This window comes from Staurois parvus, unplaced genomic scaffold, assembly GCF_062004578.1.
Source record: "Staurois parvus isolate SC_StPar_1 unplaced genomic scaffold, SC_StPar_1.0 ptg000503l, whole genome shotgun sequence".
NCBI classification, from domain to species: domain Eukaryota; kingdom Metazoa; phylum Chordata; class Amphibia; order Anura; family Ranidae; genus Staurois; species Staurois parvus.
Window position 1 is genome coordinate 2538663 of NW_028318299.1, and position 26593 is coordinate 2565255.

The 26593-nt window shown below is 43.3% G+C and overlaps 1 protein-coding gene across 1 annotated transcript in view; it reads right to left on the reverse strand.

Moving 5' to 3' along the window:
• Positions 1 to 13492: 13492 nt before the first annotated feature.
• LOC149452001 (guanylate-binding protein 3-like) overlaps positions 13493 to 26593 on the reverse strand; it is a 31060-nt gene continuing 17959 nt past the window's right edge. Inside the window, 3 exon segments of the mRNA XM_089689945.1 lie at positions 13493 to 19646; positions 20037 to 20110; positions 22008 to 22134. Coding sequence (XP_089546071.1) covers positions 19363 to 19646; positions 20037 to 20110; positions 22008 to 22134 — 485 coding nt within the window. The 3' untranslated portion in view covers positions 13493 to 19362.

The following is a 26593-nucleotide window of genomic DNA, read 5'->3' on the forward strand; positions in this document are numbered from 1 at the left end:
GTGCCCAAGGAACCGGCACCAGTTTGTCCAGCCTGTGTGTATCCAATAGTATGGCCGGCGTGCTTTCCAAGCCTCACCTTTGATAGGCCAGATGTGACGTCACGATCATCCAGAAGTGACAGGATCACCTTCTACTTATGTTTCGCCTGACACCTTCACAAGAAGTGGACATTTTTCATTTATAGAAGCTATAGCGCCGAACTCTGCAGAGAGACCAGTGCGCTCACACAAAGAACAAAAATCCTTCTCTGCAGCATGCTGGCAGGGGACAGGCTTCTCTACTCAGGCTGTAGCTGCTTTCTAAAGAAAATTAACTGTTAGATGTTGAACGTTTTTTGCTTTATTGCACACTGAATGATTTAAACTGAAAGCTCATTTAGAATTTAAGCCCTGGCGTTGGTACTTAAAGATATTCATGTAGGGATGTATAATTGTTTCAAGTGGCAGCCATTGTTACCCCCCCCTTAGGGAAACATAGTAACATTGTACTGATAGGTGCCTCAGGTGAGCAGGGAGCTCAGTAATGCTAAGGACTTAGTGTCCTCTTTCCCCCAGCATACCTCCATAACCCTAGGTTCACATCTGTGCGGGCGGTGCGGCTGTGGATCTGCATGAAAATCCGTGCAGCTGCACCACCCGCACAGAGAATTGCGAACCCGCGAGTGGGTGTATTACTTCAAATGGCACACCGACTGCACTGGAAGACGCAAACGTACTGGGAACCGAGGTTCCCGTGCGGGTTGTGTTTTCCAAAGAAGTGCAGGGACTTCTTTCCCTGCGTGTCACCGGCACAGGAGTCCATTCAAATGAATGGGCTCTCGTGCCAATGCAAAACGCGACCCGCATATATGTTAACCAGGGGTAATTGGCCAAATGACACCACTCTGGCAGGGGACAGGCTTTTTTTCCTGAGGCTGAGACTTCTTTCTAAAGGAAAAAAAATTATAAAAAAATATTTGCACACTTTTTGATTTGATGTGCATGGAACATATTTAGCCAATTTAAACTGAATGGTCAGTTGAGCTTCAAAGTGGTTGTAAACCTCAGACATGAAATATGAACCAAGCATATCCCACTACAGTGGGGATCGAAAGTTTGGGCACCCCAGCTAAAAATTTGTATTAATGTGCATAAAGAAGCCAAGGAAAGATGGAAAAATCTCCAAAAGGCATCAAATTACAGATTAGACATTCTTATAATATGTCAACAAAAGTTAGATTTTATTTCCATCATTTAAACTTTCAAAATAACAGAAAACAAAAAAATGGGGTCTGCAAAAGTTTGGGCCCCCTGCAGAGTTAATATCTTGTACTGCCCCCTTTGCCAAGTATCACAGCTTGTAAACGCTTTTTGTAGCCAGCCAAGAGTCTTTCAATTCTTGTTTGAGGTATCTTTGCCCATTCTTCCTTACAAAAGTCTTCCAGTTCTTTGACATTTCTGGGCTGTCTGTCACGCACGGCTCTTTTAAGGTCTATCCATAGATTTTCAATTATGTTGAGGTCAGGAGATTGTGAAGGCCATGGCAAAACCTTCAGTTTACGCCTCTTGATGTAATCCCCCGTGGATTTCGAGGTGTGTTTAGGATCATTATCCATTTGTAGAAGCCATCCTCTCTTTAACTTCAGCTTTTTCACAGATGGCATCAGGTTACCATCCAAAATTTGCTGAAATTTTATTGAATCCATTTTTCCTTCTACTCGTGAGATGTTCCCTGTGCCACTGGCTGCAACACAACCCCAAAGCATGATTGATCCAACCCCATGCTTAACAGTTGGACAGAGGTTCTTTTCATTAAATTCTGTGCCCCTTCTCCAAACGTACCTTTGCTCATTCCGGCCAAAAAGTTCAATTTTAACCTCATCGGTCCACAGAACTTGTTTCCAAAATACATCAGGCTTGTCTATATGTTCATTTGCAAAGTTCAAACGATGATTTTTGTGGCAAGGACGTAGAAGAGGTTTTCTTCTGATGACTCTTCCATGAAGACCATATTTGTACAGGTATCTCTTTATAGTGGAATAGTGTACCACAACTCCAGTGTCTGCCAGATCTTTCTGGAGGGATCGTGCAGTCAAACGTGGGTTTTGAATTGTTTTTCTCACAATCCTGCGAGCTGTTCTGTCTGATATTTTTCTTGGTCTTCCAGATCTTGCTTTAACTTCCACTGTTCCTGATGACTGCCATTTCTTAATTACATTCCGAACAGAGGATATTGACATCTGAAAACGCTTTGCTATCTTCTTATAGCCTTCTTGAGAACAACTGAGAACAATCCATGACACTGGCAGGTCTCAGCTTTGCAAAGGGGGCAGTGCATGCTATAAATTCTGCAGGGTGCCCAAACTTTTGCAGATGCCATTTTTTTGTTTTCTGTTATTTTGAAAGTGTAAATGATGGAAATAAAATCTAACTTTTGTTGACATATTATAAGAATGTCTAATCTGTAATTTGATGCCTTTTGGATATTTTTCCATCTTTCCTTGGCTTCTTTATGCACATTAATACAAATTTTTAGCTGGGGTGCCCAAACTTTCGATTCCCCACTGTATAGTGTGTACTCAGCACAGAGTACTGAGTGTCATTTCTGACTGCTGCCTCTTTCCTCTGCTATCAGCATGAGTCACTTCTGATACGTTTTCCTGACACCAAGAGATGAATGATGATGAAGGGAGGGACCTCCAGCAGATCGATAGTCTCAGCTCTGTTCCTGTGAGCTGTTTGAAGGGGGTGTGTCCCTGCCCTCCAATCAGCTCTCAGAACTCTTCTCACTCTGCAGAGTGTAACTTCAGCCCCCTTTTTTCTGAAATCTCAGACAAGCTTTATAAATTCTGGACTTTGAATGGATGCAGAGACGAAAATACTGCAGATAAACAGGTACAACTTATGTAGGAGGATATGTTTCATCTCTGTTTATCACCTGAGAGCAGTCACTTTACTGGGTATATGTAAGAGTCTACAACCACTTTAAGGTAAATATGTTATTGTATATGTTTATGTAACGTCAAAAAGTTCAACAACCCATTTCCATTGCCCAGGGGATTTTTGCAGAGGTACATCAAACATACAAAAATTATAGATAACCATATTTTATTTTCTGTATCAAATATTGAGATTTCGAGTTTAAAAATAGCTTTTAAACACATAAGCTAGTTCACCACAAACAATGTATAATTCTGTTTGCAGATCTTAATAGGAAACAAACATATTAAGTTTTCACAAAGTGCCAGCTGGATGCACAGAACGAGGCACATCATAAAACTTTACGTGTTTCATAAATATTAATTCGCTTTATCACAGTTTCAACATTTGGAATAATAATAATAATAAAAATGTTTGAACACTTCCCCTTTAAACCGTAACAAACCAAATTTCATAAATAATGCTACTTCTGTGCCATAAAAATAAAAATGTGTAAAATACACCCAAAAAAAACTATTAGAAATAAAGATACAAAATAAAATAAAAATAAAAAATTAATATAATGTGAACCAGCTGTAGTGCACTCATGGAACTCTCCTATCAATACTCAAACCTGTGAAAACACACAGAAAAGTGCTGCACTAATCACATGAAAATGTACATATTACTCGATCCCATACACTGTACACCACAAGATATGATATCACATAAATCCCACTGTATTATTATGAAAGTAACCCAAAACCCATCTGCGTGTATTTACCCAACCGATATGACAATCAATCTAATTGTCGTAGTGACGTCATCCAAAGCTCGCCGCCACTTATGTGTATTTATAATGGCTGTGCACCGACGCTCCCCATCCATCCTGATGGATCCTGAGAGGTACTGCAAAGAAGAATAGGAGAAATCGCCCAAACATAGGTATGCCAAGCTTGCGTCATCATACTTCATACAACTCGAGGCTGATTGGTGCTAAAGGGTCTTCAACAAAGTATTGAGCTGGGAATACTTATGTACATGGGTTTTTTTATTTTTAATAAATTGCAAAGATTTAGACACAAACGTCTTTCTCGTTGTCATTATGGGGTATTGTTTGTAGAATGTTGAGGAAAAAATGAATTTAATCCATTTTGGAATAAGGCTGTAACATAACAAGAAGTTAAGTGCTGGGAATACCCTCTGGATGCTCTGCATAACAGGTGACAGTGATGGCGGGGGGTAGAGCGTTGGGGCTAAACGCTAGTGCTGGCAGCGAAAGGGGATGATCCTGATAACATTGCCATTTTGGGGACACTAATACTAAGGGGGCACTGGTATAGTTTTGTTTGTAATCAATATATTGATCCGTACAAACACTAAACTAGTAATGGCGGTGATCAGAAACCTATAGCGTGGGTGTGATGGTGTGCGGGCAATCTAACATTACCTGACCCTGACTGGGAGGGATGCTATCTGACCCTGACGCTGTCTGACGTAGCTAGTGGCAGGAATACAGTGATCAGTGAAAGATACTGTACACTGACTCTGTACTATTGGCACTGGCTGGGGGCAATCAAAGGGTTAAATGTGGCAATCAAGAGGCTAAAATGTCTCTATCTAATGTGTGTGGGTGCAGTGTGCTGTCTTTACTCACGTGTAATGTCTTTCTTCTCTCTCTGGAACAAAATGGTTCTCTGGGTTCAAAATATAATTCTGAATACTAATCTGCCAGTTTCTAGAATACCATCTGCATGTATTGGAGGTTATTAATATTGGTGTAAAACCATATTTGGGCATTGGTCATAAACATGGTGGCCTCCCAGCATCCATCCCTTACCCTCTCTAGCGGTATGAATATGTCCGTATTTCTGTGCTCGAAGCGGTACATTTTTTTGCATGGAAATATGTAATTTTTTTATTGTAGGCCTGTAATTTTTAGGAATAACTCACTGAAATCTGTCCGAACAAGAGTCTAGTAAACATCCCGGGGAGGATAACATTTTAAACATGAAATCATAAATTATAATATAATAAATAATCATAAAAAATAATAATATAATAATAAATGTAATTCAATAATATAATCAAACCAAAAACACTGAAATGTGAAATATAGCGCCAAGTTCGCAGATCGCTGAGCTCAGTCGCAGAATCGTTTTCAGTATCTGATGAGGAATTTCCCCCACCAATCATTATCACTCAATTCTGCAAGTGGTTCTGATTTACTATCGCTGTTCTCTAGCCGGTCTAAAACCGCATCTGACCTAAAGGGACGCTTTTTGGACGCCGTGGACGTTTCTCAGTTTCCAGGCAGAAAGAACAGTAAAAATGCAGGCAGGGCGCCGGACAAAGCACTCGGGACAAAATGTATGTGAAATGGGTTGATACAGGAATGTTATACTATGTGATTTTATTGTATTGAGTGAATGTCACTTGTAAAATTTTCAAATTTCCCTCCAGTTCCATCCTCCGTACGTCCCGACGTGGCAGGGAACAGAACCCGGGAAGACAGATGCCGGCATCGGACGGAGGACATTACAGGGGACACTGCAGGGGGGACATCGCGGGAGCGCAGGACAAGGTAAGTGATCAAGGGATCCCGGATCAACGCTGCAGTGTATTCCTGAGTGTAGCTCGGGGGGGTTACCGCTTGTGGTGCTGAAACTTTACCCCGAGCTACACTCGGGAATACCTCCAGGGGGGTTAAACTGGATGATTGGTCGGTCTCTGTCCACACCCCTTTGATATCACAGAAAAGGGAGTGACAGGACTTGGTATGAAAGCTTTTGTTTTCCAATCAACCAAGGAACACCCAAAAGAGATACGGCAAAGTTTTTGCTCTGACAATTGGACTCAGCTACAACTAAGGACTCTGCAAGTATTCCGCCTTCTTACCTCCTTTCTTTTATTTCTCTGTTGCTTATTGTTCTCTTTATGTCTTTGTAACATCCCGTTTTGTAAATATTTTAGTTGCACCATTTTGACCTTTTCATTAATAAACTCGATTTTGTAAAGTGTTAAAATGATCACTAAGGCTTTTGATGCAAACTATAGAATCTGTGTCTCTGGAAGAGAGCTACTGATGATAGTCCTCTGAGTATCCCTGCCTGTGGTGACAGTGTGTGTTACAGACGTGTATGGTAAAATCAACTGTAAAAAGGCAGTGATGGCTGTTTAACCCCTTGCCTACCCGGCACTTATACCCCCTTCCTGCCCAGGCCAATTTTCAGATTTCAGCGCTGTTGCATTTTGAATGACAGTTGTGCGGTCATGCAACACTGCACCCAAACAAAATTTTTTTTGAGACAGATAGAGCATTATTTTGGTGGTATTTAATCACCGCTGGGGTTTTTATTTTTTGATAAACAAACTAAAAAAGACTGAAAATTAAAAAAAAAAAAACGTTTTTCCTTAGTTTCTGTTATAAAATTTGTAAATAAGTAATTTTTCTCCTTCACTGATGTGCGCCAATGAGGCTGCAGTGATGGGCACTGATAGGTGGCACTGATGAGGAGGCACTGATAGGCATCACTGGTGGGCATTGACAAGCATCACTGATGGGCACTGAAAGGCAGCACTCATATATAGCACTGATAGGCAGCACTGATGGGAACTGAGAGGTGACACTGACTGGAGCTGTAAGGTGGCACTGATGGACACTGATAGGCAGCACTGACTGGTTCTGATAGGTGGCACTGACAGAACTGTTAGGGGGCACCGATGTGCACTGGTAGGCACTGAAATGTGGCATTGATGTGACCTCATCAGTACCACCTATCAGTGTCCATCAGTGCAGCCTATCAGTGCCCATCACTGCAGCCTCATTAGTGCACATCAGTGAAGGAGAAAAATCACTTAATTTGCAAAATTTTATAACAAAAACTAAGAAAAAACGTTTTTTACAAAAACGCATAAAAAAACGGTATAAAAAAAAACCCGAGGTGATTAAATACCACCATAATAAAGCTCTATCTGTCACAAAAAAATGATAAAAAATCATATGGGTACAGTGTGCATGACCGCGCAATTGTCATTCAAAGTGCGACAGCGCTGAAAGCTGCAAATAGGCCTGGGCAGGAAGGGGGTAGAAGTGCCCGGCAGACAAGGGGTTAAACACAGTAGACACGACCGAGTTCCGTCTGTCAGAGGAATCCAGCCAGAGATTTACTATTGAACAGGGTCTACAAAGAAAGTGCCCACAGCAGTCTAAAATGTGTTCTGCACATGCGCATTTATCTCGGCCATAGACACTGGGAAAGAGTCTAGTTCTTCACTGTGACAACTTGCTTTAAAAAACTATTTTTTACACATTTTAAAAATTTTATGAAATGTCAGATATTGTTTAAAGTGAAGTCCTGATATTTGGGAAAGCAAATTTCAATGTGAACGTCTCTGCAGTGATTTTTCAGGGTGTTAGACGTGTTTCTTAGCAAGTCTGCTTTTTGGGTCTGATTCCTGGGCTGTGTCTGGTTAGTAAATTCGATTTGGAGTCTACTTGTTGACGCTTCTCTTTAGTAAATGGCTTTTCAGTCTAAAAGTAGACAGTCGCTATTAAAAAGTAAACATTAGCCCACAGAAATGTGTCTAGGCACAATAGTAAATCAGGGTCAAAATGTCTTCATTACACCAAAAAGAAGAGAAAGAAAGCTTTACATCATGCAATCCAATTCAGTAGTATTCACTCCGCGGTTATAATAACGTGAGCAGGCAGCATGTTCCAAGATAAACCGGGGTGTTCCTCAGAAGAACTAAGGACAAAATGCCAGACATTTGTAGAAGCAATGGACTCAGCAGAGAAACACTACACCCTCCCAAGCCGTCAGGTCATCCAAGCAAATACAGTTGCAAGAAAAAGTATGTGAACCCCTTGGGATTACGTGGAGTTTTGCATGAATTGGGCATAAAATGTGCTCTGAACGTCATCTAAGTCACAACAATAGAAGAACACAGTCTGCTGAACATAATACTACACAAACATTAGAAGTTGCCATGGTTTAATTGCACATAACATGTAAACATTCACAGTGCAGGGAGGAAAAAGTATGTGAACCTTTGGACTTAATAACTGGTTGACCCTCCTTTGGCAGCAATAACCTCAACCAATCGTTTCCTGTAGTTGCAGATCAGACCTGCACAACAATCTGGAGTCATTTTGGACCACTCCTCTTCACAAAACTGTTTCAGTGTAGCAATATTCTTGGGATGTCTGGTGTGAATCGCTCTCTCAAGGTCATGCCACAGCATTTCAATCGGGTTGAGGTCAGGACTCTGACTGGGCCACTCCAGAAGGCGTATTCTGTGCTGTTGCAGCCATTGTTTTGTTGAATGACTTGTATGCTTTGGGTCATTGTCCTGTTGCATCACCCATCCTCTGCGGAGCTTCAGTTGGCGGACAGATGGTCGTACGTTTTCCTGCAAAATGTCTTGATAAACTCTGGAATTCATTTTCCCATCGATGACAACAATCTGTCCAGGCCCTGAGGCAGCAAAGCAGCCCCAAACCATGATGCTCCCTCCACCATGTTTTACAGTGGGGATGAGGTTTTGATGTTGGTGTGCTGTGCCTTTTTTTCTCCACACATAGTGTTGTGTGTTCTTCCCAAACAACTCAATCTTGGTTTCATCTGTCCACAGTATATTTTGCCAGTAGTGCTGTGGAACATCCAGGTGCTCTTTTGCAAACTTCAAACGTACTGCAATATTCTTTTTGGACAGCAATGGCTTCCTCCGTGGTGTCCTCCCATGTACTCCATTCTTGTTTAATGTTTTCCTTATTATAGAGGTGTCAACAAAAATGTTAGCATGTGCCAGAGATTTCTGTAGGTCTTTAGCTGACACTCTGGGATTCTTCTTTACCTCATGCAGCATTCTGCGCTGTGCTCTTGCAGTCATTTTTACAGGACGACCACGCCTAGGGAGAGTAGCAACAGTGCTAAACTTTCTCCATTTGTAGATAGTCTGTCTTACCGTGGACACATGAACATCAAGGCTTTTGGAGATACTTATGTAACCCTTTCCAGCTTCATGCAAGTCAACAATTCTTGATCGTAGGTCTCCTAAGAGCTCTTTTCTGCTAGGCATGGTTCACATCAGACAGTGCTTCTTGAAACCAGTAAACCCAAAACAGGTGTGTGTTTTTTAAGGGCAGGACAGCTGTCAGCAACACATCCAATATCATCACACTGATTGGAGTCAAGGTTGGCTCACTCCTGGCTCCAATTAGCTCTGGGAGAAGTCATTAAGCTAGGGTCTCACATACTTTTTCCTCCCTGCACTGTGAATGTTTACATGTTATGTGCAATTAAACCATGGCAACATCTAATGTTTGTGTAGTATTATGTTCAGCAGACTGTGTTCTTCTATTGTTGTGACTTAGATGACGTTCAGAGCACATTTTATGCCCAATTCATTCAAAACTCCACGTAATCCCAAGGGGTTCACATACTTTTTCTTGCAACTGTAAATGTGGATTCAGTGGATGACAACCCCGGGTCCCAGTTTTCACAGACTTTTTTGGGACACCCCCATTCTTATAGGTTAATTCTTCCCTCCTCAGATTGGAATTACCATCCATTGGGAGAATGTGGGAAACCATTTATGACATTTTTTAGCAAAACCATCCTTAGGCTTCATGTACACGACCATTTTTTGTACTGTTGTATTGTTGGTCGAGGGGGCACACGGGACACCTTAGCTGCCATTGTGCTACATGCTGGGTGTCCTGTACCTTTAACCCCTTCCCGCCGACGTCACACAAATATGCGGCCTCACAGAACGGGGCTTTTTTTCGTGGGGCTGCATATTTGTGTACCTGTCTTTGTGCTGGGAGCACACCGCTCGGCGCACTCCCAGCACTGAGACCGTGGTGTCACTGAGAGCACCGGGTCCCGTTCTAACGATCGGGACCCGGGACTCCCGGTCCTGGGTCACATGATCACTGTGATAGCCTCTGATTGGCTATCACAGTGATCAGTCACTGTACAGCCAACCCCCCTTGTTTTTTTCTCTCTCTATGAATGGAGAAGAGAGATACATTGTATCTAACTCCTGGCATGGAGAGAAAAAAAGATGTTTGTAAAAAAAAAAAAAAAAAAAGATAAAACAATATATATTAAAAAATAAAGGAAAAAATAAATAAAAATACCTAGATCAAGGTTTGATCTAGTTCAGTGCCATGGTTAGTTTTTAGGCCAGGGTCAAAGGTCAGGGTCAAAGGTCAGGATTTAAAAAAAAATGGTATCAGAGTCAGTTAGTGTTAATGTCAGTGTGTTTTAGGTAAAAAAAAGACAAAAACAAAATGCGCACTATTGTTTCTGGGCTGTACTACGGGTACCAACAACAAATAACATACACATCTATGGTATCGCTGCAATCGTCAAGAGCTGGAGAATTTATTTTGGGTTGTTCTTTGGTGGTAGGTTATGGTTGTTAGAAGAAACAAACAGCTAAATAAAAAAAAGATTTTTTTTTTACTATTTTGGGCCAGTTTTCCTTTGATAATAAAAAAAAAATCAGGAGATATCCATTACTAGTTACCACCAAATGAAAGCCCAATTTGTCCAGAACAAATCAAGGTATAATCCATCTGGATGTGCAAAGTAGTTGTACAAAGTATGTCAACGGTGCAGAATTGTGCTTAGGCGGTAAGATTTGTTTTACCCTTAGGCGTGAAGGGGTTAAGGAGAGGTGGGCTCCCTCAGGTCCACTTGTCCTTGGTCTATCCATTAAATATATGTGCCTCTACTATGGTGGCTCTTAAAATCTGTAGAGTTAGGAACTACAGAAAATCGGGGTGACGTGAACAGGCTTTAAAGGTTACGCATGTATTTACAAATGTGTGCTAACTAAACCCGTTTTTAACGCATAATGCTAGACAGGTTAATTCAGTTTGTTTGCAGGCTGGTTGGCACCTCTGGATCTTGGGCCTTGGCCATTGTTACCTACCTCTTTAGTGGTCTGCTCGGTGGTCCTCTTCTTCAAATTTCTATTTCTTATTGTTCAGCATTTTTGACTCCTTAGTGTGGTAAGCCATTCCCTTAGACACAAGGATGAAGCTTCCACGGCAGGGACCTGGCACCACATACCAGGAGGTATCTCCCTCAAATGGTCGTTCCAAGAGCCAATACTACACTGAAAGTACATCCCACAGTATTATCACACCCTATCAGAGAGTGCTAAACATTGATGTGTGCAAAAAGGAAAGTGAAGGCGACATGCGGTTGGGTAATATCATTGTAGGCTCTTGTTTACCGCTACAGGAAAGTGCGACTGCAAGTGCGGAGAATCGCTCCATCTGTCTGTTTATTAGGACATTGTGCTTTGCTGGCAGAACTCGTGTGAATGGAGATATTAGTATAGTTTCACCAGACCTGTCGTGTTTTACTTTATTCTCAAACTATGTGTGCAATATGAATCTAGATGTGAAAAGGTCAATTATTCCAGGATGACCACAAAACGGGAAATACCAGAACTTGTGTCAATGTAGATAGAGTACACCTTAGATTGTACGCCCCTTGAGGGTTAGGGACTGATGTGAATGCACAATATATATGTAAAGTGCTGTGTAAATTGACGGCGCTATATAAGTACCCAAATTAAATAAAATAGAGTATTAGTATAGTTACACGACACCCACTGTGTATCACTTCCTTCTCAAACTATGTAGGCAATGTGAACCTAGATGTGAAAAGGTCAATTATTTCATGATGACCATAAAACAGGAAATACCAGAACTTGTGTCAATGTAGAAACAGTATTAGTATAGTTACACAACACCCACAATGTATCACTTCCTTCTCAAGCTATGTGTGCAATGTGAATCTAGATGTGAAAAGGTCAATTATTCCAGGATGACCAGAAAACGGGAAATACCAGAAATAGCAGCAATATAGAAAGTGCAGTAAAGACACCTAAAGTTTGAATAACAACCCCCCGCACCCCCACCCCCTCCCAGACATGTACGGTTCATTTTGGTCCAAATCACAAATTGAGGAAACAAAATTCAGATGAAATTTGAATACAATTTCACTTGATTTTGAATATGAAAAGAATAGAACATAAAAGAATAAAATAAATTAGAATAGAATTAAAAAGAATAGAATAGAAAATAAAGGAATAGAACAGAAAAGAAAAGCAGTAGAATAGAACATAAAAAAATAGAATAGATTAGAATAGAAAAAAATAGAATAGAATAGAAAGAATATAACTGTCTTCTGAAATTTGCACTTTGAATAGGATACATTTGATTTTGAATAGAATACAAAATATATTTTTTTTTTGGGGGGGGAGGGTATTTGGTGAGGTATCAGGGGCCTTAACAAACCCCTGAAGTCTTGCTTTTTGAGAAAAAGACTGAGGAAACACATTTTCCCCCTCCTTTCTACAGCCCCAGCTGCACCGCAGATGAATTAACAGGAGACAGAGGCTCCTATTCATTCATAAACTGAAGAATAGTAAACACAGTTTATTATACAGGGTGACCGTTGGGAGTTGGATGTTGGTGGAACAGGTAGTACACGGTAGGTGGTGATGGGAGGGGGACGAGCTAGGTGTCTCCCCCGCCCCCTACTGGAATACCAATTCAGTCACAATGAAGCAGTGGATGTGTGTTTGCTTATGACAGCTTTGTTGGAAGTGATGAGTCTATTACAGCAACGAAGCAGCTATTTTGGCAGGATGGCTCCACAGCGCTTACTGCCAACCCACCAATGGAAGAAGTTCTTCGAAATATGCTCCCTGGACACCTCATTTCACGTTTCGGAAAAAGGTCATGGCCCCCAAAGTCTCCCGACTTGTCATCATGTGATTTCTTTCTATGGGGGTACCTGAAGAGCCGTGTGTACACTCATAAACCCCGTAATTTGCGTGAATTGAAGGATGCCATCTGACAAGACATGCTCACGATTGGTCAACGGCTGTTGGCCAGAGTGATGGACAATTTCAAGCGAAGGATTGAAAGCTGCATTCAGGAGGGCGGTCGTCATCTAAATTATATTATTTTTCATAACTGAATAAGTAACTCAAATGGCATGTCTTGACTTCTGTTTTTGTAAAAATAAATACATTTCGAGTTGAAAATTTACGGAGTACTGTTTTTTTCAAAACTGTCCAACTCTCATCGGTCACCCTACACTTCAGCTATGAATGAACACAGTAAGTGATCAGTACTGATCACTCACTGTGTTGATTTAGAAAAGGAAGGTGTATTAAGCTACTAGCTTTACCCATCTTATGTCTTCTAAAATGTCATATTGTTAAACTACCATTCCCCTCCCCTCCCCTTCTTTGTAAAGACATTAGTGTCATTGATGCCTATTACTATGATTTTATGTCTGAGAAATGTCTATTTCCAATGCCCCTTCCTTTCCTCCCTGTTAAAATGCCAATAAAATATTTGAACAAGAAAAGGAAGGTGTCAGTAAATTACATATTTACTGGCCCCTTCCCCCCATTTTCCATCCTGAAGATCCCCCAACGAAGCTGGGGGGGAGAGGAGGGAAGCCGGCAGTGCTGCAGGGAGGGTGAGGGCACACAGAGTGTCAGGAATCTAGGAGTGACCAGAAAGGTGTGGACTGACACAGGGAAACGCAGGTTTCAGGTATAGTATAATAATACAGTTTATTATTAGCCACACATATATATATATATAAACGCACAGTGAACAAACCAACCTTCCACTAATCTTAGTAGGTGCAGGAACACAGGCGTAGTCAGGGCTGGAGAGGTGGAATGGTCAGACCGGCCGTAGGGTTCTGTAATGACCGTTCGGTGGTACCTCTAGCAGTTCCCAGGACAGGATTCCCCAGGGCGCGGAGTCTAAGTCCTAGTCTGCTTATTCACCAGGGCCCCTGATGGTGGGGATGGACTTGGAGCAGACAGGAACCAGGTCGCGGCCCCTGAGTATTCCTGCTCGTGCTAGAGGGATCCGCCAGAGGTATGTGCAGGTAGAAAGCCTGATGTGAAGAGGCAGAAGGTGTGAGCAGGGACGGCTGGATCCGTGCAGGATGGATGGATGGCAGAGTAGCTAGCGTGGTCAGACGGGTCAGGTCAGCAACGTGCGGGCAGCGAGGTACCGAAGGAGCAGGCAGAGAATGGTCAGGGTCACAAGCCGGGTTCAGTAACTCATGGGCAGCCCGGTACAAAGGATCAGGCAGAGAATGGTCAGGGTCACAAGCTGGGTTCAACAGGAGACGATCAGCAGAGGTCAGGATCAAGCAGGGTCAGCAACGAGGCAGGAACACAAGATACCAGGTACAGGGGCTCATGGGAAAACATACACCAAGGCCCAGATCACAGGCCTGGTCATGCCTTAAATACACCTTCTGCAATCAGCCCCAGGTTTGGCTGATTGCAGGTGTGAGCTTCTGGCTGCTGAGAGCACCCGCTGGTCAGCTCTGGTACTGCAGCCCACAAGGCAGGTGAGTCCCACCACCAGTGCTGAGTCCATTCCTGACACAGAGGAGCCCAGGCAGTGGGGACATCACATGTGGACAGAAGGGGGTGATCAGTGCAGCAGGTGGGGGAAATTACTGGAATCAAACTTTTATGGCTCTCCCGGCTTTTAACTGCTGCAGGGAGAGCCACACAGAAGATCAGTTCCAGTTATTTTCCCCACTCCTGTACTGATCACCCCCTTCTGTCCACATGCAATAACCCTTCTAGGGGGGGCTGTAGGGGCTCCCCATGTACCTGGGGCCCATGTGCAGTACCCAGGGGTGCCCATGCGAAAAGTTGGCCTTGCTTCCATGATAGGTTTCTTTTAAAGTATTCATAGTTGAATATTGGTGGAGATATTTATCATTCCGGACTTTGTGAATATAAATTCAGATTCTCACGCAATGCAATGAAGAGGCGCTGGATCAGCAATGTTCATTGTGGCTCAGATAAAAGTGGAAGTAATTGGATACATGGAAGTCAGCAAACCACAATGGCATCTGTGCTCAGAGTTACATAATGAGAAGTGTTCTTGTGGTTCACCGCAGAAGACATACATAATAAGGCTTTCAAGGTACAAAAGCTAAAAACAAAAAACAAAACAACCCATGGGCTTCCCCCTCTGTGTGCATTACATCTCTTTCAGTTCTTTTAGTAGAAGCAGCGATGTGGCTGTGTCTTGCGTCGGCCTCCTTTAATGGCTTAGCCACTTGCCTACCAGGACAATGTTTTAGTTTTTTGGCATACATGGTAAAATCTGCATTGTTTGCTAGAAATGATTGTAAACCCCCCCAAAAGTATATATTTTCAGAAAGCAGAGGCCCCGGAGAATAAAATGGTAGTATTGTTTATGTCATGCAATATTTGCACAGCTATTTATCAAATGCATATTTTTAGAGCAGAAAGAAAACTCCTCCTACAAGCTTTAACCAGTGCTCTGCTGAAGTCACAAGACTGCTCTAACTGCTGATGAGAAAAGGTATTTAGCAGTTTATATTTACTAAAATAATTGCATTTCCATGTTCTGTGTACTGTGGGAGAGCGGATATAGTGAATGCAGGGTCCGGGGAGAGCGGATATAGTGAATGCGGGGTCCGGGGAGAGCGGATATAGTGAACGCAGGGTACAGGGAGAGCGGATATAGTGAATGCGGGGTCCGGGGAGAGCGGATATAGTGAATGCGGGGTCCGAGGAGAGCGGATATAGTGAATGCAGGGTCCGGGGAGAGCGGATATAGTGAATGCAGGGTCCGGGGAGAGCGGATATAGTGAATGCAGGGTCCGGGGAGAGCGGATATAGTGAATGCAGGGTCCGGGGAGAGCGGATATAGTGAATGCAGGGTCCGGGGAGAGCGGATATAGTGTATGCGGAGTCCAGGGAGAGCGGATATAGTGAATTCAGGGTCCGGGGAGAGCGGATATAGCGAATGCAGGGTCCGGGGAGAGCGGATATTGTGAATGCAGGGTCCGGGGAGAGCAGATATTGTGAATGCAGGGTCCGGGAAGAGCGGATATAGTGAATGCGGGGTCCGGGGAGAGTGGATATAGTGAATGCGGGTTCCGGGGAGAGCGGATATAGTGAATGCGGGGTCCGGGGAGAGCGGATATAGTGAATGCGGGGTCCAGGGAGAGCGGATATAGTGAATGCGGGGTCCGGGGAGAGCGGATATAGTGAATGTGGGGTCCGGGGAGAGCGGATATAGTGAATGCTGGGTCCGGGGAGAGCGGATATAGTGAATGCGGGGTCCGGGGAGAGCGGATATAGTGAATGCGGGGTCCGGGGAGAGCGGATATAGTGAATGCGGGGTCCGGGGAGAGCGGATATAGTGAATGTGGGGTCCGGGGTTTAGTAACACAGATTGGGGTTTATTTACTAAAACTGCTTTACTCTGAATCTTGTGCAGTTCTGCATAGAGACCAATCAGCTTCCAGGTTTTATTGCTAAAGCTTAATTGAACAAGCTGAGGTTAGAAGCTGATTGGCTCCCATGCACAGCTGCACCAGATTCTGAGTGAACCAGGTTCAGTAAATAGACCCCATTGTGTTTGAATAGCTGCGTCATCATCTCCACCAGCCAAGGAATGATAGCTGTGACCCTGGAAGTGATGTACTACACGCCGCTTTCTGGGTCATTAGTCACAGGAGGATCGGGATGGATGTTCCCCGAGTTCCTCTTGCTCTCACTGTACAAGTAGTTTCCCATTGGCCCCGGCTTTTCAGAGGATTGGGAGTGCATGGGTGCTGCCAGCAAGGGGAGCGCACTTTGGGAGCCCCATAAAAAAGAAATATCTTCCCTAGCTGTAAAAAAATGAATGCTCACTGATGTTCGGTGGTCTCCCTCCCTTCTACCCAGCAGCAGCCAACATGGGGGTTATTGAAGCCCATGTACCATGGCAGGGGGGAGGGTTCCTGCATGGAGAGGCACCATTCTGGGGATCAGAGAAAACATTTGGGCAGCAATGCATCAGAAAGCCAACAGTTGACTACTGCAGACCCTCCACTGCCACCAACAACACAACAAAGGTTGTGGCATAGAAGGGTTAAACTGTATGAAAGAAACGCAGAACTCTGTAAGCACCCCGGCAGTGTTATATGATTTGCCCCAACCCATTTACCTATCACTTTTTCTGGACAGCTTGGCATGTTACAAGAAGTAGAAAAATAATGGATCTACTGGTAGGATCAACAGGTAATAGTAACAGACTGGACATATTTTTTTCTGTAGTTCCACTTTAAATCTCAGCCATTCACCTGTAATAGGAATTTCATTATTTAGTTATTATTCTCTAAGACGTCTCCTCACATAAAGCAACTCTGCAGCTATTATCAGTGCAGTCCGGACTTTGCACTGGTGCTGATAGTGAAGCTGAACCCTCCAATGAGAAATTAGCTTGATAAAGAGCAAGGTGCAACCAACCTTCATTCACAACAAGGCAAGTCATGGATTAGAATGGATTGTGTTTGTCAGAAACCTTGTACTGTATACAGTATTCTCCCCAACAAAACTGGAGTTACTCTTTAAAGGATTCTATACACCTTACATGTGATATGATGTGTGTTGATGCAACAGACAACAAGGTATATGTGTGTCACTGAGCGCTGCCATTCATGCATGGCCTATCAATATACATATGTACATTATATTGCCCCAAGTATTGGCCCCGCCCTCCAAATCATGTGATTCAGGTGTTCCAATCCCCTCCATGGACACAGGTGTATACAATCAAGCCCCTAGGCATGCAGACTGCTTCTACAAACATTGGTGAAAGAATGGGTCGCTCTCAGGAGCTCAGTGACTCCAAGCGTGGTCCCGTGATAGGTGGTCACCTGTGCAATAAGTCCATCCGTGACATTTCCTGGCTACTAAATATTCCACGCTCAACTGTTAGTGGGATTATAACAAAGTGGAAGCAACTGGGAACAACAGCAACTCAGCCACCAAGTGGTAGGCCACGTCACATGACAGGGCGGGGTCAGCGCATGCTGAAGCGCACAGTGCGCAGAAGTCGCCAACTGTCTGCAGAGTCAATAGCTAAAGACCTCCAAACTTGGTGTGGCCTTCAGATGAGCCCAACAACAGTGCGTAGAGAGCTTCATGGAATGGGTTTCCATGGCCGAGCAGCTGCATCCAAGCCTTACATCACCAAGTGCACTGCAAAACATCGGATACCATGGTGTAAAGCACGCCGCAAATGGATTCAACATGTTCCCTGGAGTGACCAATCACGCTTCTCTGTGTGGCAATCTGATGGACGTGTCTGGGTTTGTCGGTTGCCAGGAGACTGGCCAGTACCAGTATACCAGTAATACCAGTATTAGCAGAGGGCGGGATAGGCTTCCCTGAAGAGATAGGTTTTCAGTGATCGCCTAAAAGTAAGTAGAGTAGGCGATAGTCTGATAGATTGGGTTAGAGAGTTCCAGAGGATGGGGGAAGCTCTGGAGAAGTCCTGGAGATGAGCATGGGAGGAGGAGACAAGGGAGCTAGGGAGCAGGAGGTCTTGCGAGGAGCGGAGTGTATGGTTTGGGTGATATTTAGAGATAAGATCAGTTTTGTAATTTGGGGCAGTGTTGTGGATGGCTTTATATGTCATTGTTAGTGTTTTGAATTTTATCTGTTGGGCAACGGGAAGCCAGTGGAGGGATTGGCAGAGAGGGATGGAGGACACTGAGTGGAGGCCAGTGGAGGGATTGGCAGAGAGGGATGGAGGACACTGAGTGGAGGCCAGTGGAGGGATTGGCAGAGAGGGATGGAGGACACTGAGTGGAGGCCAGTGGAGGGATTGGCAGAGAGGGATGGAGGACACTGAGTGGAGACCAGTGGAGGGATTGGCAGAGAGGGGTAGAGGACACTGAGTGGAGGCCAGTGGAGGGATTGGCAGAGAGGGATGGAGGACACTGAGTGGAGACCAGTGGAGGGATTGGCAGAGAGGGATGGAGGACACTGAGTGGAGGCCAGTGGAGGGATTGGCAGAGAGGGGTGTAGGACACTGAATGGGGGCCAGTGGAGGGATTGGCAGAGAGGGATGGAGGACACTGAGTGGAGGCCAGTGGAGGGATTGGCAGAGAGGGGTGTCGAATACGGAACGGTTAGTAAGGTGGATGATTCTGGCAGCAGCATTCATGATAGACTGAAGAGGGTAAAGCCTGCGATTCGGTAGGCCAGTGAGGAGGGAGTTACAGCAGTCAAGGCGTGATATAATAAGGGAGTGAATGAGTTTCTTAGTGGTTTCCGGGGTTAGGAATGGGCATATCTTGGAGATGTTGCGGAGGTGAAGTCTACATGAGTTTGTCAGTGATTGGATCAAGTGCTTACAAGCGTTTGACGTTTGAAACGCTGATAAAATCTACTCCTGAACATAATTTTGGTGCGTTCAAGAAAACGACTGTAAACTCAACTGCCTGTAAATGACTGTAAATGACTCTGTATACACGGGCACATAGGGAAACATAACAGAGAGTTCAAGGGCTGCTGAAAAAAATGCACAACAGCTCCTGAGCATCAGTTTATCAGCTGCAGTGTACATGAGCCCTAAGCCTGACTACTTAGACTCTCAATGGCCATTTGCTTCAGGAAACTCATCCACTCATGTTGCCGAGTCTGAAAGTCGATGCACTCCTGTAAGTGGAAATTGACACAAAGTTGGATGTCTCTGAGGAAGTTGAGAAGGACGAGGTGCTTCTCCCTCTCCGCAAAATGGTTGGAAATCGTGTAATTTTCTATACAATAGATGTTCTCCATCCCCATCCCGGCAAATGTATTGCTCAGCTCAGATTCGGCTCTGCACTTGGTGAGAATAATGAAGGGCAGAACTCCTGCAGAAAATAAGATCCAGAAACAAATACCATCTCAGTTATCAATGCCCCGAATGCAGGTATGAACATCACTAAACCTTTAAATGGGCCTTATCAATAGGGATGCATTGGTGTCGGTGCCGATACTGAGAATTTTCATGAGTACTCATAAAAATGCTCCCAATACCTAAAACTAGGCCGACTGGACATTGGCTGTTCCATCTAAAAAAACTAACCTGAATGGACATGTGGAATGGAAATTGGCTGATGTAAAGGGATGATCATTCCATAAACATATATTGTAGTGCCGTCTGGATCAGCCTGAAAAACGGACGGATCTAGACTGACCATCCATGTGAAAAGGGCCTTAATGATAAATAACTGCTGCTACAAATGTACTTTTGTACTTACCAGTCAACTTTTGAGCTTGTTTCAAGAAATCATTGATGAGGGTGAAATCTTCCTTGCTGAGAATGTGTTCTGAGCTGTAAGAGGAAGGCAGAGCAGTCATAGACCATTACTAGAACCTTCTAATGTAGACACAAAATAACATCTGTGAGGCATGAGCTCTTGGCACATCGGTGAATGGGTGAACCAAATGGCCTGTTTGCCTGCCCGGTGCAGTGAACCTCTGGCAGGTTGTCATGGTGGCTGGGAAGCATCGTGACGGAGATTGATGGATTTATGTTGGGAACAGTATTTACATTTTTTTTGTAATGGTATTAGTGGAATTTTTTATGGTGCTGGGGTGTTTATTAGTCTTTAACTTTTTTGGGAATGAGTAATAAGGGGTACTATTCCCATTCTCCTGGGAGAAGGCAGATATCTGGAGGCCCCCTTATTCTAGGCTCCTTTAAGTTTCCACACAAACCCCCACAATGGGGGGAAGAAGCCCTTGTCCTTTAACTTCTAGATAAAGTGTCTTGCAATGGGTAAGGCGTTGTCGGTGTCTTAGCAAGATACTCCCTCAATGTTGAAAGTCATGTGGCCTGGTATGGTACAGAAAGGGGGCCTCACTCTTGTTGCCCTCCTTTTCTTCACCACCCAGGCTGTATAGCCTAGATAAGGTGTGATTAGAATATTAGAGGAACCCAATGTCAAAGTTTTTCCCATGCAAACAAACCTGAAGATACCTGCCAAAATTCTTGTCAGCTGATATATTTATGTGATCTCCCACTGATGTGCACTTTTATCAGTTAATTTGAGAGGGGAGGTGTCCTGTAGTCCGATCACACTAGGGTGTGCTAGGGTAACAACTCTGCTCCTCTATACATACAGTATAGTGAGTGAGCGTTGTCACCCTAGGACAAGTGAAATCAGGGGCGGACTGACAATTCATGGGGCCCCCGGGCAATAGGGGATCATGGGGCCCCTGTGTCCTTGCCTTAACTCAAAAAAACCTATGAAAAAGGTATCAGGGGCATCTCATGGGGCCCCCTACTGACCCCGGACCAGTTTCCAAATGGTCAGTCTGCCCCTGAGTGAAATAAAAGAAAAGAGGGCTGAGATTAGAAAACCAATGCAGTCACCACTGGTAAGCAGAAAAATACAACATTTCTGTCTTCGAATTTAGATACAATTTAAGTTTTCATCTGCGTTCATAGGTCTCAAGGGTTGAAAATGAACTTATCGCCTTAAAAATAAAATACATACCCAGAATATGTAACATACTTGTGCATAAAAAGTGTCAGTAACATAAAAAAAAACACATGCAGATGTGTTAATAATTAAAAAAACACTGAAAACAATTTACACTTAAAGCGGAGCTCCACCCAAAAGGGGAAGTTGCACCTTAAGCCATTAAGGGTTGGCACCTTTGGGGAGCAGGGGGGAGGGGGTACCCAAATTTGACAGGTACCCGCTCCCACTTCCGCTGCAATAGCCTAGGCGATCGGAAGCCAATGTTGCCCTCCCCCCTCCCTCCCTGTAGTCTTCTGGGACAGGTGACAGGTCTCAGAAGACTATGGAGCCATTCACAAAGCACAGCGCTACTCGAGCATGCGCAGTGGGCACCCGGCTGTGAAGCCACAAGCTGTCACAGCCGGGTGCCCACACTGAAGATGAAGGTGTCGGGGAGAGAAGACGGCCGGTGAAACTAGCCGTGGTGAGGACACCGCTGGACCAAAGGACAGGTAAGTGTCTGTATTTTAAAAGTCAGCAGCTACAGTATTTGTAGCTGTTGACTTTTTTTTTTTCCGGTGGAACTCCGCTTTAAAATAAGTCAAGAAAAATATCAACAAATAACAATAAATGTAAAAAGAATCAATAAATTGTTATTAGCAGGCCCAACAAAGTCATGCCAAATTCTGTATTAGTACAAAAATAAAAGTTCACAGTAAATTATTATATTTTCTATTTGATTTCCCATGAACAGAAGCCTACCTGTACACAAGAACAGGAACAATGAGATCAGGAATTTTCTTTTCTTTGGATTTTTGGGTTAGAAGATCATTTCGCATCTTTATGCTTTTATCCCATTCCACCTTCTTATTTAAAGGTGCAAAATTACCTATCAGAAGAGACGCAGAAGGATTTATATATAATTAAGCATTACATCATCTCAAGCATTTGCAGAGCCATTATGAATATTTCCCATAATTTGCCTAATATACTTATTTCTTATGATCATCAGCGCCATCTAGGGGCCATAATATGGTATTTTCCTTATTGAGGTATTTCAGGAAGATATTGCCTTATGGCCACTAGATGGAGCTGATGTTCATTGGAAATAGGCATATTAGACACAATACAATGATTTATATCAAAGTAGTGCAGCACAACCTATGCAAATTAAATCAACATTAAATAACCCAATGTGTATCCACACTATGTGCAACCAAAGTGAAATCCATATAACATACAAATCCAGTGCTCTTCGTGCTTCCACCACCAAATATCAGATGGCTGCTTACCTCAAATAAATGACCCCTGCATTACCAGTCAGGTCATATAATGTTTGCTCCCCTCTTGAGAAAAGTGGCTCTAGACTTCATCTGCCACTGACAAAGTCCCCACCCTGGACGTAATGCATATGGGGTTAGGAGCCTGAGGCATGACGTCATCCCGCAGTCATCCTGTCTTCCCAGCACGTTGCCGGTGTTTGTCATGTGCGATCCCTACTTGCACTGGATTAAGCTCCCTGGCGGTATTCCCAAGTGTAGTTCGGGGTAAAGTTTCAGTTCCAGAAGCGGTAACCCCCCCCGAGCTACACTCGGGAATACACTGCAGCGTTCCCCCGGGATCCCTTCTGCACGTACCTTGTCCTGCCCTCCCGCGATGTCCCCCCTGCAGCGTCCCCGGCAATGTCCTCCGGCCGATGCCGACATCTGTCTTCTGGGTTCCGTCCCCTGTGACGTCGGGACGTACGGGGGACGTAACCGGCAGGAAATTTGAAAGTTGTAAAAGTGACATTCACTAAATACACTAAAATCACATAGTATAACATTCCTGTATCAAACCATTTCACATACATTTTGTCCCGAGTGCTTTGTCCGGCGCCCTGCCTGCATTTTTACTGTTCTTTCTGCCTGGAAACTGAGAAACGTCCATGGCGTCCAAAAAGCGTCCCTTTAGGTCAAAATCGGTTTTATACCGGCTAGAGAACAGCGATAGTAAATCAGAACCACTTGCAGAATTGAGTGATAATGATTCGTGGGGGAAATTCCTCATCAGACACTGAAAACGATTCTGCGACTTTTGCGAACTGGCGCTCTATTTCAAATTTCAGTGTTTTTGGTTTGATTATATTATTGAATTAAATGTATTATTATTATATTATTATTTTTTATGATTATTTATTATATTATAATTTATGATTTTGTGTTTCAAGTTTTATCCTCCCCGGGATGTTTACTAGACTCTTGTTCGGACAGATTTCAGTGAGTTATTCCTAAAAATTACAGGCCTACAATAAAAAAAATACATATTTCCATGCAAAAAAAGGTAACGCTTTGAGCACAGAAATATCGACATAATCAGACCGCTAGGGAGGTTAAGTGTCAACTGTTGTAAGTGTGTTTTTAGCATTCTAATAAATTGTGGTTTAAATGGAGAACACAAGATTGTGCCTTCTGCTTTTACATATGAACTTCAGCCCTGCTGAGCGATCCATGCGATGAGGGAAGAAGGATTTGCTATTCACATCTAGAGCCACTTTTCCCAAAAGGGGAGAGGACATTATATTATTAATATTGTACAGTATTTATATAGAGCTAAAAAGTTTGCTCAGCGCTGTACATTACAGTGGGGGACAGAACATGAGACAATACAGTAACAAAACAGAACACAAAGGATTCAAGAGCCCTGCTCTTTCGAGCTTACAATCTAGGAGAGACCTGACTGGTAATTCAGGGGTCATTCATTTGAGGTGAGCGGCCATCTGATATTTGGTGGTGGAAGCGTGAAGAGCACTGGATTTATGTCATATGGACTGGACTTCAGTTGCACGTGGTGCGGATACACATTGGACTGTTGAATTCTGATTTCATTGGTTTAGGTTGCGCTGCATGATTTTGATATAGATTTTTGAGAAGTGCTGCAAATTCACATTGGAATGTATAGCTTGCAGCCTGTAGAGTTTTATAGTCTTTGGTCATTTTTCTTTTGTATTTATTTGGTTTGGTTGTGCTAATTGATGTTACTGTATTACAATACAATGAATATTTGCGATGGCTGTGTGGCTGTGCTTGCGGCATTCACACAGCAATTTTGTTTCTCTACAAATAAATCCCTTAATACTGTATATTCATAGATTGATGTCATGTTAAAACAAATTGCTACGGCCTGTGATCAAACAATACAAGAAATACCAAAACAAACACAAAGAGACCTAAATGGGGGAAACTGCACCCAATAAAACACCAAGAACTAGTTACCAGTAATACCAGTATTTTTTTTTGCAGCTTACCTTTTCTCTATTAGGCCTCATTCACATAGAGCATGTGAACCTGTGCCTCCTGTGATGGCCAAATCTACCCACACAGGGACACACAGTTTCATGCATCCTCGTGAGGTCAGCCCCATTGCTATCATTTGGGACGCAATGGCTGCATGGACATAGCCGCTGCTTCCAATGTGACATCCGTGCATTTGCGGATGCAGGGCCCTGAATGAGGCTTTAATGACTATACCTTGTTCTGCATTGTGTCCCTGTGTGGAGGTGGCCATCATGCTAGATGCAAGGCTTTTTTTCCTCATGTCACTGTTGCCCCCATGATGACTGGTAACCTGATGACTGAGGAATGATGGGGGTGGAGGAAGCACAGATCCGCAGAATGGATGAAGCAGAAACAGAGAGATACTGTCACTGCAAGTCATCAGGAACAGTTTCCTCTTCAGCAAGGAGAATAGTGAACAGCACACTAGTAACATCTCACTTCAATTAGCAGTCAGAGGCAGCAGTGCTTATGGTGATCTTCCACTGCAGATTTAGAGCTACGAGACTGTAGGTACAGGGGTACAGGAGTGCCTAGGCACACTGACATACCACGTTCACTGCTATTTTTCAAAAGGAACTCATGACAAAAGGTACATTTTCCGGGTCCTTCTTAGGCACAATGAATACTTCTAGATGTTGCATATAACAGAAAAATCATTTTGAGTCTGTTATTTTAAGTGATTTTTACTAGACAGAACAAGGTACACCCCAGCTAGAGACACATAGTTATCATATTTATATAGCAGTCTGACACATTAGGATAGCAGGTTGTACAAATAGAGTGATTGTGTCAACATTCTGTTCCAGCAGAAAACACAGAATGGCAGCCAAAGCTATTTCCTCATACAAAGTTGGAGCCTATGAAAGGTATAAGGACACATAACAAGGAAATGAACTCTCAGTCTTCAGTGTGTTGCTGTTGTCCTCCTTTACCCCTTGGATTCTGTCCAATATATTTTGTTTATGTGATCTGCCTAACCAAAGTCATTGTAATCTAAACTACGGACTCCACACTGCAAGATCAGACTGATTTTGGTTTCAGGCCGACTTCTTCTACCTTCTAAAAGCAATAAAAATCTGCTGTGGATTCCAATCCCAGATTACAGTAACCAAAACAAAAACTAAGGTTTTGGCTAGAGATACATTGAAGTTGTAGTTACAAAATTAAGGCTAAGCTGTACATACATTTTAGTATAGATAGACAAACATAAGAGAATAATAAACACTGGCAGTCTGATTAGTCAGATTCAACTGAACTTGTTCAGTGATATTGCAGCCATATCAAATATTATCCAAGCCACTTCTTCAGTCCAGCTTTGAAGTGAGGCAGCTACTTGGATAATGCCTCCAATATTACAGAACAAGTCCAGTTGAATGTTACTACTACTAGACATACCATGACCTGTATACATGAGAACCTACTAGAATAGATAGACCATGACCTGGATACATAAGAACCTACTAGACTAGATAGACCATAACCTAGATACATGAGAACCTACTAGAACAGCTAGACCAGGACTTGAATGCATGAGAACATACTAGGCGAGACAGACCATGACTTGGATACACGAGAACCTACTAGAATAGAGAGATTATGACCTGGATACATAACCTATTAAAATAGGTAGACCATGACCTGGATACATGAAAATCTACTAGGATGGAGAGACCATAACCTGGATAAATGAGAACTTACTAGGATAGATAGACCATGAACTGGATACATGAGAACCTACTAGGATAGGTAGACCATGACCTGGATACATGAGAACCTACTAGGATGGATAGACTATGACCTGGATACAGGAGAACTTACTAGGGTAGATAGACCATGACCTGAATACATGAGAACCTACTAGAATAGATAGACCATGACCTGGATACATAAGAACCTACTAGACTAGATAGACCATAACCTGGATAAATGAGAACTTACTAGACCATGAACTGGATACATGAGAATCTACTAGGATAGATAGACCATGACCTTGATACATGAGAACCTACTAGGACAGATAGACCATGACCT